The 13637-nt window shown below is 39.0% G+C and overlaps 1 protein-coding gene across 1 annotated transcript in view; it reads right to left on the reverse strand.

The window, feature by feature from the left end:
• Positions 1–3459: 3459 nt before the first annotated feature.
• The window catches only part of ACBD6 (acyl-CoA binding domain containing 6), a 146517-nt gene continuing 136339 nt past the window's right edge, over positions 3460–13637 (reverse strand). The window contains exon 8 of the mRNA XM_088153763.1: positions 3460–4552. Within this exon, the coding sequence (XP_088009889.1) occupies positions 4398–4552 (155 nt within the window). The 3' untranslated portion in view covers positions 3460–4397. The remainder of the gene's footprint in view (positions 4553–13637) is intronic.

Genomic DNA, 13637 nt, shown 5'->3' on the forward strand with positions numbered 1-13637 from the left:
ATTGGGCCAACGAATTACTCCCAAAATTTAACTTCAGCCAATATTTGAAGTGAGATATTCTTATGGAGGTAGCTACAGAAGGAGATCCTGATTTGAATCTCAGTATGATATTTGGGATAAATCGAGAGGTATGGAGAATGATGCTCATCAGAGACTTAACTGCTTCTAAAGTTTGTGTCTTTGTGAGACCAGAGTTGTGCATCACAAACCAGCAATGATATCACCTTAGCTTTGAACAGTTTGACTGTTGCCAGGACCAAATTGTTGCCTTTGCAGCTTTCATATTTAAGTTCATTTGTGGCCCTCTGTCTGTGGGATGAAATTTCATGAGTCTGTTGGTTCCATGTAGAGGATGAATGTTAGATAATACTTAAGTACTTTGTTCTATTTGAGTGCCATTAATGTTTTTTTGTAAATAGAACCACCTTTGGTTTTGCGTAGTTAATTATATGTTTTTCTTGGTGGCAAAAATTAGCTAGCGTTTGGAGCCTCTTCCAAAAGCCAACCTGAGACAACAGTAGCATCATTGACATATAGAGATAAGTATGGGAACAAGTCCAGGAAATAAACCCACTACTTAATAAAGCTTATATAATATTTTAAAACAAAATTTGAATGGTAAAGGAGCAATAATACAATCCTGCTTTAACGCCCACTATGATAGGAATAGGATCAGTGAAGACATTGTTAGCATCTAGCATTTTCTTGCATATTCTTGATCAATTTATCATGTTCAATTGGACTAAGTGACAGTAAATCAAGGTCGCTGCTAACTCTGTCTATTGCCTTTCTCTTGGGATTATGTCAAATGCTGCCTTCAAATCAATCAAGGTAGTACAGAGTAAACCTCATCATGGGTAGAGTATTTTCAGCAAGATGGTGCAGAACGTTGTATTGATTGAAGATTGAAAGCACAGGTCTAAACCTGGCTTGCTCAATTGCTAGGATCTTCTCCTGAATTAGAAAATTGAGAAGTTGTTGTATAGGTTTAGGTATATAGTTTACTAACTGTACTTAGGCTTAATGGATGGCAATACATTGGATTGGCCTTGTTGTCTTTTAAAAGATGCAGTGTTATGGAAGGACTGCAATTCGGAGTTGCACCAAGGTCACAGCTACCACTAATAACGTCTTTCACAATAAAAGGTGAATAGGGGCAATAACTGTGGGGTCAAAAAGCTTTAGAATTAACCTAGAGAAAATGACGGACAAAATCCAGGATGGAATCAGCAGGGAACAGAGGCAAGTCAGTCCTTTGACATAGCACTTTACTAGTGAGGGAGGTACCACATGATCAAGAATAAAAGGAGAGATTCCTGATGAACTTGATATTTCAGGAGAACTGATGCATTAATTTTTTTTTGCAAAGAACTCACACATTTCCACCATTTAACTTCATGAGAAGCCATTGTGGATGGTTTCTGAAAAGCCACGAGGCCCTTTTCTTTCTCAGGCAGAATGGCAGAATGGAATTCTCCAGCCTGTAAGATGGAGGGTTTTGTGATCCAAGATGCTACATCTGTCTATAATGGGAGGAGAGAAGATTGGGAATTGCTTAACAAGGCTTAACAAGACACAATGGAGAAGTGAACCATGGCTATCAAGGTCATCATGGTGTGATGAGGATATAATTGGCTGAATCCTTTTTGATCTTTGCAAGGTCTCTGATCAGAAAGGGAATTAGTAAAAAGATACTGTAAATTTCTGTTTCACAAGCATCATGTTATACTGAATTTATCCTGGACCTGCTGCTGAGGTGAAGACACTAAGATGTGTGTGTGTGTGTGTGTGTGTGTGTGAGGAATCCGATTTGAAGAAACCCAGTGACATTTGATTAGAGCCATAGCTGAAGAATGCAGTCAGCAAGAGCATGAACATTTTTTAGACACAGGGATTACTAGGATAATATGGAATGTGAGGTCTATTAGTGCCATATCTGCAATTTAAGATATAAATCCAAGTATGTACCACTGGTTAATAGCACAAAAAACATTGTTTAATATAATCTAGACACTTTGCCTCAAAAACTTTGATTGCCTCCCAAAATTCCAGAAACTTCAGCTTACTGAGATGCTGCAATGACTCAAGTATGGACCAAAAGTGCCAAATGAAAAAAGATCAGCCAGACATAGCTGTGTTACTGATGAGTTGTGTTAGGGACTAAGGCCTGAAGAATTCACCTTCAGTGAAATTGTCTGTAACCAGCTACCAGTGAAGAAGCTCCTTGATGCAAGGAATGACTGATGGAATTTTCTCATATTTGAACCTAGAGGATCAGTGTGACGAACCATGCCTGTAAGAGGTGTAATTGAAGATGGGCAAAGTTGGGGCTACCATGCAGCCCAACAGTTACTTCTGCTGGGGGCATCTTGTGCATGAGAGCCTGTAGCATAGAGTGTGTATTGGAAAGAAGGTAGCTCCCTTTGTGACTCTGACTACTGCCCCGATAATGGGGTAACTCATGCAGGAAGAACTGAAGACTTTTCATTACTGACCCAGAAGTCCAGATCTTATGAGAAAGACCTGAGATATGTGGCAAGAAAGCTCAGAACAGGAAGGAACATCTATGCCTTGGAGATGAAAGAGCATGATAACAGATGCTATGCATTACAAAAACTCCAGAGGCCATGGCAGGACCAAATGATAAAACACAAAATTGGTATATGGAGCTATTTACTTTAGAGTGAATAAAAGGGTGATGATAGGGCAACTATGGATATTTGACATTAGGCACCCTGCAAATCAATAGATAAAAACCATATCTCTTGCTGCAGGAGAGGAAGAATAGTAGTGACTGAGATCATCCTGAAGGTTTCAAGAAAGTTAAGAGAAAAATCCAATATAGGTCTATTGAATGCTCTTCCACAGGGCAAAAAAGTCCTAGATTATGCTCACGTGAGTGTGGTTTTTTGTTCTGTACAGTAACACTGGCACTTACGAAATGGAGCCTTTAAGGCTATAAGGTTGAGGCCAGACTGCTTGAAGGGAAAGGACAAGAATGCAACAAATCTTCAGCACGGAAAAGACAGAGAGAATTACAATAAAAATAAAATGAAATAGGTGAAAGCAGAAAAAATAATTATTCAAGGAATGATGGAGAGCTCAATGGATGAAAATGCTAATGCTGTGGTTGTCAAAAACAAACTGAAAGGGTTTAGTATGAACTGTACCTAGCTGTATGTGGCAGACACAGAGGGCTCCCGCAATAAATTGTGTAAGCAGGACATAACAAGAAATGGACATCCTATGGTCACCTCCACTGATGCAGCCATTCCGAGAATGGACGCCCCTTCTGAGGCAGACTAACAAGGTTAAGGACTACAATATTTTTCTCCCTTTCTGTCTGGATTTTTAGTCATTCATGTTTCCTTTAAAAAACGCTTTAGTTATATTTATGAGCTTGCAAAAATATTTCAGAGAAAGATTTTGTAATGTCCGACATAAACTCATGATGCTTTCTGTATAACTAGTTTAGTTTAATGGTAGATGGAAAAAAGAAACAATTCAGAAACATTTTTTTTTACAACTTGTATCATGCAGGACAGTATTTGATACCAGAAACAGAAAGACATACAAATTAACATGCCCATCAGTTCTTATAGCTTAACAACACAGCAACAACTTAGCTAACCAGTTTAGGACCCAGTTTAGGATCAAAGACAAAAGACCCCACCACTTTTATTCTTAGATCTTACAGAACTGCAGTACTTCAAATTCCCAGTTCAAGAAAATATAAATAATAACACTCTTACTAATATGGGAAGTTTGGCAAAAGAAGGCTTTATAAACTGGCTCATCTCTTCCTTTCCCCTATCCAGCAGTTTGGGTTTTCCTTTCTTACCAGTTGCATTTAGCAAATAAGAAGCTAGTCCTTAAATCCACTTGGAAAAGCAAGTCCAACAGTTATCCTCCTATCCTTGAGAAGGAATACACAGGACTTCAACGTCAGTGTGGCTCCTCGTTTTCTCGGCAGCCTCCATACTTGACGAAACTCTTCCGCTGGTAAAGTAAGACTTGTGCTGCATCAGGCTTGTAGCGTGCAGTCTACCCAACTGAACACTTTTTACAGCTACATCTCACAGGATAGAAATTCAATGCATCCTTTTTATTGGTTTTAGGGCTGCGAAAAAAAGGGACCATCAAGCAAATGGCAAGTCACAAACTATGGCTGAGGTTATTTTTCACATAGTAGATAGCAGGTTGTGCAGGCTTACGCTGTGTTATTCACAGTCTGCTACTTTCTTTTTGGCTTTCGGCAATATGCATCAATACCAAGCACTTTCATTCAACCAATTCCATTCCTTATGCATTGTGCAGACCACTTAGTAGAAGGATGGGTTTATTGCAGTTTTTGTCCCATTCTGAAAGCCCTCAGTTTCACTTCCTCGGCCTTTCAGTTAAGCTTTGCCAGCTGAGTGTTTCTGGAGCATAGAGGTGATTAGTCTACAGTCTGTCACCTCCTCAGGTAAGTATCCTTCTGTGTCCCGAAGAGTAGGGTCAGCTCCAGATTGCAGCAACAGTTCCACGATATCAGAAAATTCACAGGTAGAGGCTAGAGGGGAAATCAGAACAGAACAGATGCGAGTCAGAACCAAGGGTTTGCCTCTGCTGAATGATGCATGTCAGAACTACAGAAGCAACAATCTGACAACCAAACAGAACAAGGAAGCTGGTAGAAGAAAGATAAATTCTCAAGATTGGCATTCCATGTTCTGTCACCTTGCTAAGATGCATTCAAATTGCTGGTTATCCCCTACAAAGCCAAAAGCAGGATAGCATTGCATTACATCAGGGATTGCCTTGCCAAGGTTAAATCTGCCCATATGTTAAGGACATTGTCAGAAGACCTGCTGAGGTCTAGGAGACAAACCTTTTCTATTGTGGCCCCCTATTTTCAAACACCTTGACTCCAGAGGACCGTGTGGTCCCCCTTGCTCTTGCCATTTTATTTCTTTAAACAATTGATATAGCTGCCCATCTCAAAGCAGTGACTCCTAGCAGTGCACAAAAGATTAAAACTGAAAAATCAGCAATATAATGTACAAAATAAACACCGAATACTAATCCAAACATTACTAGTAGTAGGAAAGAGAGGAGGAGGAAGAATAGGCCCAGGTCTAAAAACATTCCATTTTCAATCAGTGAAGATGAAAACAAACAAATCCACCAGCAGGGCTGGCTTAACCACCTGGCCTAAATGCCCGAAGGAACATTCAGGTCTTTAATGCCTTAAGAAAGGCCAAAAGAGTCAAGACTGTCTGGATTTCGGGGGGGGGGGGGGAGATGCTGTTCCATACAGCAGGGGCTAGAGGAGGACACGAAACAGTCCACTCCCATGTGCTTTTAGGTAATGTTTATGGCAGGGTTATTATTAATTGTATGATTTTTCTCTATTTGTGTATGGCTCCCAGTTTGTGGATTGAGGCAGGCTATAAAAACTGCTCTTGCTGTCTCTCTCAATAAATAAACATGTTGCCTACCTATAACTTTGGTGTTTGAAAATATCATCTGTGTGTTCATATATATGAATCTTGCACTTGAACAGATTGGCCTGTTCTACAGCTGAAATATTTTGGTGGAAAGCCTGTTCCCTATTTTACTGTGCTTGCCCTTAAGGAGTGGCTCCTCTCATTTATGTCAGTTCCTGGAACTGACAAATCATCCTGGAAGTCAGGCATACTGCACCTACGTATAGATGTACAAATGCAGAATATAAAAGTAGAAATACACATTTCTGATAATGAAGTGCTGTTAGGTGGCAATGATTGGCCTTCTGGAGACATGATGTATGCATCCTTGAGAATGACTGACACCAAACAAACTCTCTGGTGAAGGAGAGACAGAATGAATAATAAGGTGGTCAAAGAAAAAGAGCATAGAGGGATATAACTATTGAAGACCTAGAGGTTAAAAACAGAATGAAGACATCTCAGATTAAGACCCTAAAACAAAAAAAGAACATCTTCTGGTGACAATACTCAATTGTACTAACGTTCTTCCAAAAAGTAAAAAATGAAATTTAAAAATAAGAGAGGCAATCACTGGTGGATGATCCACAATTATGGATTGGGGAGTTAAAAGTGCCACTCTGAAGCCCTCACAAGCAATTGCCACAGTTGTGGGGGACAGAGCAAGCATGAATGAGTCTACTAATTCCACAACTGAAAGCAAGAGAACAAGGACTGAAAATGCAAGATTCCCATTTGCTGGACCTCCCTGCACAGCTTCTGAATCCATTTCATCGCCTCATCAATTTCAGGGGTAGAACAAGGGCCCCTCCTTAAAGAGAAAATCCTGTGGCCTAAATTATGTAAAGTTTCAGCGGTTAGGAAAGACACTCACTTTGTGCCTTTCCTCATCATAAATGAGGCACTGAGTGGAGCGGGTTTACTGCTGTAAACTGGATCCTTCAAAGTCACAGGGCTCAAGGGAAGAACACCAACGAAACCAATCAAAATAGAAGTTATAAAATGACAAAGGAAAAAGGAAATTATCTAGACAAAGTTAACAGCAAATAAGTGGACAAGGATATAATCTCAGTTACTGAAGGATGAACTGAGAGATGCTGCTACTGAAGCGGTAGAAAAGGGACTCAGGAAAATGGCGGGAACCACTGCCTGTGGACAAGCACAACAGAAACTTTTAGCCCAACATTCCGTGCTGAGCAGGCACCGAGACCAATATATAAGATGCACAAAGAGCCACCATTTCAGTTTCTTGACTTTGATTTATTACTAGAAAGGAAAAGAATCTGAATCTTGGAGCAAGAGGAAAAGCCAAGAAGCAGAACTGTTTTGGAGAACATGGCAGCAACTCTAATATAAGTGATAGATAGTACAGTAAAATTTCTTCAGGGATAGTAGGGAAAACATATCTTGCTGAAATGAAACAGAGGAGAATAGAAGAGATGCAGGATATTAAATTTAAATCATAACCTTTTGGAGAGAACACGAGACCCTGTAACTTTGGCTTGGCATTTCCTGACTTTTCAGCAATCTTAAAGATGGAATTATTTTACCAGATCATTTACAATTTTTTTAAAGGTTCAATCTTACAAAAAGACAAATTGCAGGGAAGACATTTTGGGATGGAAAAACATTGTTAGGGAAAGCAAAAATGCTCTATCTTGCATGGGATGTCAATTTTTTTTAGGCTAAGTTTTTTTCTTCAGATGTACCTCAAGTTGTGAAGTAAAAGCTAGCTTCTAATCCAATGCTGCCACCATTTAACCTCAGCTACATAAAAACTGTCTTGAGAATTTAAGAGCAAAGTTACTTTTCTCCCACAGCTGAAGTGGTTTTGTTTCCAAATATGCATACTGATACTGAGCTATAGCCTACAGCCAATTTTTCTGAATAGTTCACTCGTAAAGGCTTGTGGAATTCTGAAGGATGTAGCCACTTGTCAGTGACTTGATTAATCTGTAGAAAAAAAGACTGATGGAAGATGCTGATATAGTGCATTTAGTAGCCTACCACCAATTTCTTGTCACAAGTTTCCTTGATGTGAAACTAATGCAATAGGAAGGAATATACTTGGGTCAAATTGTGCAATATGTGGCACTCCATAGTATACTAATTTTGAGGATCACAGTTGGTTGCAAGGGGAAGAGGTGATGGACAATCTTCTTTCCATTAACGCTTTAAATGATTCTTCAGGGGAGAGAACTGCAGGAGAAAGAAGACCAACGAGCCACTGTAATGTGACTTGTCCCTAATTTAATATTTTACTGTTTTTCAAACATTAAATTTAATTTCAGCTGCAGTTTTCATGCAGAAGTGATTAATACTTTGTTCTTTCTCTTCTTAAAATAGCACTCAGTACAATGAGTACTCAGTACTAAGTACAATGTTAAGGAAGCATTCAGTTGTTAATACAATGAAATAACTAACAATTTCAGATCAGAATTTGTTTCACTGTTCCTGATTATAAGTTGTAAAACAAAAACATCTATGAAAATACTGCAGTATTAAGAAAGTTGTGTTAAAGAAAACCAAAAGGGTTTTGGGACATTAAAGTCAAGAATATTAAGAAAGCTGTTATTTTTATTATGCTATGGAATTGCGGTTTTCTTCATATTTAATGGAATTACAAATATTACTAGAAAAATGAAAAGCTACAAAATAATCCTGTCCTACCCTGAACAAGAAATTTTTGCTTAGCCAACAACAAAATTTACAATTTTGTTTGCCTTGGTTGCACATCTGAAGAATAGGACAATGGCTAACAAGGTCAAAAAAGGAACAGAGTGGCACTACAGAAAAGTATGGTATTATTCTTTTTATTTTATGCTGAAGGAGAGGGAAAATATGATCCAGTGCAATTCTTGTGCAAAAGGATTGTAGGGTACAGCAGAAATTATAGGTGAACAGAGGAGGGAGATGGTGTTAGGGGAAGGTAGGGCTGACAGAAGACTAAAAGATGGCATCTGTAACATCATATTCCATAGTAGTATCCAAAGATGTCTACACTAAGAATGAAGTACATCTAGAGACTGTTTTACCACAGGCACTTCTGCATCTGAGACAGTGATAAGCTTCAAAATGACACACAGACTTCAAGCTCCCTCTTTTTGTCCCCAAACATGTTTCTGAGCCCTGCAAGAGCATTCTAAGAAAATAAAAACTGCTTGTAATTGCAGCTCAGTGCTTCATCGCAAGCCCTATTGCAAAAATGTTGCATGCTTGCTTTATTTTCTGATGTGTGTTTTGTCTTTGTTTTGTATATGCCTTATGATTTTTTTTAAGCTGAACAACAGACTATCAGTAATTCTGATATAATAGATCATCCAATAAAACTTCCCTAGTATGAATAGGACAACATTTAACGGTATTAAAAGTGTCTAAAAATTGCTAAATCCTATCTTTGGGTCTGAGGATTGTCACAGGTTAGTATAAGAAGTGATTTACAACATTTTTGTAAGAGGAATGTACTCTCATACTTCATTCCCATCAAGAGAAGGAAAGGGCAAGCTACATTGCATACGCAGACACAGTATACCCACTCAATTTGAATTTTCAGTGGGAATTATAATTAGATTGTGGTATTTGTTAAAAGTAGCAATTTTAGCATGCTTTTGCTTCTTAATAATGGAAGTAAATAAACTGGTATGAACAAAAGAAATCCCTATGTGTATCCAAATGCAACTCAAATGCATAAGATGTGATCATAAAATTTCTCCTAAGGAACTTTGTAGCAGAAGTTCCAGTGGGACCTGTATCTTCAAGGTACCTCTCAGCTGAACACTAATTGATGTTTTTAATTATATTTCAGATCAACACATTAGTGGTGTATTTCTTTTTGCAATTAGGGGTAGCAATTAGAAAGTATCTTGAGAAAGTACCTTTTCTCAGCTGGCACTATGGGGAGAAGAAGCAAATGTTTAATTAAAACAGGACAACAGTTCAGCTGAAGATCATTTAAACCCCTGCATTGTTAACCAAAGTGACAAAAGGTCTCAAATCCAGCTCTCCATGTTCCTGTAGGCTGAGCTTTCTGTTAACCTTATATCCAAGATAGTGCACTGTTGCCAATATGGAACTGATTTTTGTCTTGTTCTATTTGCCATCCTGGATGGGAAGAAATATAAATCAGTAGGGAATTCATAGGTAGTTCTCTTTAACAGAGTTCTCTTTAACAGTCAGGTCTCTCTTCATATATCTTACTATGTGACAGGATAAGCTGCGGATTTATTGTCAAAGTGGTAGGATTGAAACTGCCTATTAGAAGTCTCATAACAAGTATGGAACTTGTGTAGTAGTAACACAGAAAGTAAAACAACAGGAAAGCAATATTGTTATTTGTAACAATCAAAACTCTTATGTACCACCATTTGAATCAGCAATATTTTTGTATGTCACTGAATGATTGAGGCGGCTTATGCATGGACTCCCTGTAGCTTCTATTCCCTAAGATGAATGCTCCTCAGCAAGTCCTCTCTACGTCATCTGACCTAAATAGAATGGGATATGATGTTCCAAGACTGGTATTAGAGAGGGAGAGTGGTTTTGCGGGATTTCTTAGCAAGGCTGGCAAGGAGTACATTTCTGCAGCTAAGACTAGTGCATTAATTATGCCCAACTATCAACTGAGGCACATGGCTTGGTTAAATCTGATTCGGGGTCCTGTAATGCTCTTTTGTGAGGCTATTTCAGAAGTTTAGCCAGTTCAGAGTGCTGTGACCACATTCATTATTAATAATTATTGTTATAAGGAAGCATGCGACTCTTAAAAAATGAATTATTTCTAGGCACATTTTAAAAGGCTGGTTTTGATTTGAGACCAAGCTATACAAAAGCCTGTTTCTCATGAGTTTGCCTAGGTAGCTTTGAGGTCTTTGGGAGAGGCTGTTCTTTTGAGCTCATTATCAGTGGAGCATGCTTGGTAAAACACAAGGGAAGGCTTTGCTGGTGGCTTTTTCCAAGTTTTGGAACTGCCTACCAAAGAAAACCAGATTAGCTCCATCTCTGTTATCTTATGCTGGTAAGACAAAGATATTTTATTCAGGCAGGTTTTAAGACATATAAGCTGGTTCAGCAGCTTAGTTAGGTGTGAGTACTATGTGTTCTTAATTGTTATCCTTAATATTATTTAGGATAGCTTTTGGGAAAATAAACTCTAATGAGAGGAAAGACCCTTAGCCAGGGTGAATGAGAATTGTACTCCTGATGTACCCACAGTACACAACTGAGGAAAGTTGCTCTACATCGAACAGAATACTTCCTAACTTCTTAAATGTTGAGAGTTCAAAATCAAAGGTGAAAGGAGAATCCACTGGAAGAATTATATCCCAGGTTCGCAAAAGACATACTTCACAGTAACAGACAAATGGAAATACATGCCATTTTAAAATAGGTTGAAGCAGAGACACATTAGCATTGTTTTGGGGGAGAAATGATAGAGTATTACAATTTAGATTTGGATTCAAATTACTGTTCCTCCATAGAAAGAACCCATGGCTTGTTGTAACACATCCTAAATATCTCATTCAATTTGTAAAATTGTATGTAAAAATGATCTACTTTACAGAATTATGACAAGAAGATGACCCACGCTGTAAAGCATTTTGGAACCTACATGTTTACCATAAATATATTTTTTTTTCAGTGTAGGAGCCTTTACAAATCATGAAATTATTTACAGCAGGGTTTATCCTATAACTGTATATCTTTAAATGATATAAGCTTTAAAGAGGTACTATTTGTTTCTTTGCATATTTATCTGATACATATTTATGTACCTATAGGGACTTAACTGATTAATCAGTGAGGGCAATCTTTAAATCAGTAGTGCTGTAGGTCAATGGCATACTTGAATCAGGAATGAATCTAGTTCCTGATTGTTATTATCTTTCAACAGAAGTCTCTGCAGTAAGCAGAATGGGGCCAGATGCTGTTTTACTTGAAAATAGCCTGTTTACATTTACACTGGGGATCTTCTGCAGATGGATGACTTGATACTAAGAAGTGCCATTTGGCAAGGCACTTGGCATTTCTGAGGAGGAAGCCTTCCATGACACAATGTGTTGCCTCTGCAATGGGAAGCCCAAGAGGATATCAGCCCACCTCTAAACACAGCAAAGTCATCTCTGGAGATTACAACAGTTGTTGAATTTACAGCATACCCTGGGAACCTCTATTTGTCAAACACTAGCAAGGCAGTCCTGACACGGGCATAGGTGAAGATGAATTTCCATTCAGCACAGTTTGCCTTCCAAGTCCATTAATCCTCAGGGTCTTCATGATGGATTTCATTTTTTATTATTTATTTTCTCACTGGTATTCCCTCCGACTGCCTTGCCACAGTGCAAAAAACAGAGCAGATGGCATTTCAACACTGAAAAAAATCCCCAGGAGAATACAGCAAGCCAGCCCACTCTAGAGTCATGTGATTTCAAGTCCAAGGAGAAACCCTGATTTCCTTTGGGACACAGAGAGGTAATCATCTGAGCATTCCCTGCGGGGAACAAGCGTGCGCATGTAGGAGAGGGGGGAGTCTTAAAAAGGGAATATAAAGCTAACAGGCCATTCATAAGGGAGACCACACACATCCTGGTATTTTAAGAGACAGTGCTAGAGCTGACCACAAATGACTGGGGCACTAATAACCAAAATATATTTGGATGAGGGAGGGTGGGGGACTCTTGCCAGCACATCTGAGCATAACATACTTGGGAGGTGTCCTTCATTTAACCTCCTAAAGACACTGACCAGTGTTTAATCAGAATGAACCAGGATTTATAACTCATTTAAGGATACAGTTTGACACTTTCTGTAATCATCAGAGCTGCTGAGGCAAGGACAGCTGTCAGGCCAAATGCCTTCATAAAAAGATGGATAAACTCAGATTCTGCTTTACCCTTCTTACTCAAAGGGTTATCATTAACTCCTTGGTTTATCGTACAGCTTGCGGCAAAGCAGATTCCCACAGAGTAAATGTTGTGCCTATATACTCAAGTTGCTATTATAATAAATAATTTTATGCAGTCCAAGTTATACCTAAGTAAGGATTTTCAGAACAGAGCAGATTTAAGTAGGTCAGGATGATTTACTGAAGTAATATGATACCGCCAGGCTACACATAATATTTGATTAGTGCTACTGGTATTGGTCACATCCTGGCCAAAATGGCAAGACAGAAAATATGATATAGAAAGACACAAGACTGAAATTATAATACCTCAAGTTTTTTTGTACTGATTAAGAAGCAACAAATATATTTTAACTGCGCCAGACTCACAGTGGTATACAGTTTCCCCCAATTTTTGGAATATATTTTTTCTATTAAAAGTTTTTGAACCACAAATATCAGGAAATGGAGTTTAAAAATAAACAAAAAAGGCATGGAAAATCTAACATTTAAAAAAAAATCTTAACACTCCTCTCCTTTTTATACAATTGTACTGGAAAGGAGAAAATAAGGAATTAGTTTGTACCTCTCCTTATAAACATGGCTTTATTGCAAAATTGAAAGAATACCAATTAACAATCTTAGCTAAATATTCAACTCTGGATTGTAGTAGCACTCTACCAGAGTTATTTAGCTCTTGAGAGCTAGAAAAACACTGAAGTTTACATTATCGTATGTGAATCATCAGTGGCAATTTACCACAATACAGTGTGGTATTCGGGTTATGAATTTAATCCGTTCCATGACTCTGGTCGCAACCCGATTTGTTCGCAACCTGAAGCAAATTTTCCCATGAGATTCAATGTAATTACTGTTAATCTGTTCTGGCGTCCGCGGACCACGCGTCTGCGGACGGAAAAACGGCCGCGGACCGCGCGCCACGGGCGGAAAAACGGCCGCGGACCGCGCGCCACGGGCGGAAAAACGGCCGCGGACCGCGCGCCACGGGCGGAAAAACGGCCGCGGACCGCGCGGCAGGGCGGAAAAATGGCCGCGGACCGCGCGGCAGGGCGGAAAAATGGCCGCGGACCACGTGTCATGGTGGAAAATGGCCACGGATCCGGTTCGTACCCCGAGGCGGAGTTCGCAAACCGAGGTAAATTTTTGCGGCCAGAGCTGGTCATAACCCGAAAAGTTCGTAAGCAGAGGCATTCGTAACCCGAGGTACCACTGTATTATGGAAATACAATGCAATTTGACAATTAGAGATGTAATTTCCCCAATGTCAT

Source organism: Python bivittatus, unplaced genomic scaffold (assembly GCF_059951505.1).
Source record: "Python bivittatus isolate LINGU-HERP-01145 unplaced genomic scaffold, Pbiv_v1 ctg000700_np1212, whole genome shotgun sequence".
Classification (NCBI taxonomy): Eukaryota; Metazoa; Chordata; class Lepidosauria; order Squamata; family Pythonidae; genus Python; species Python bivittatus.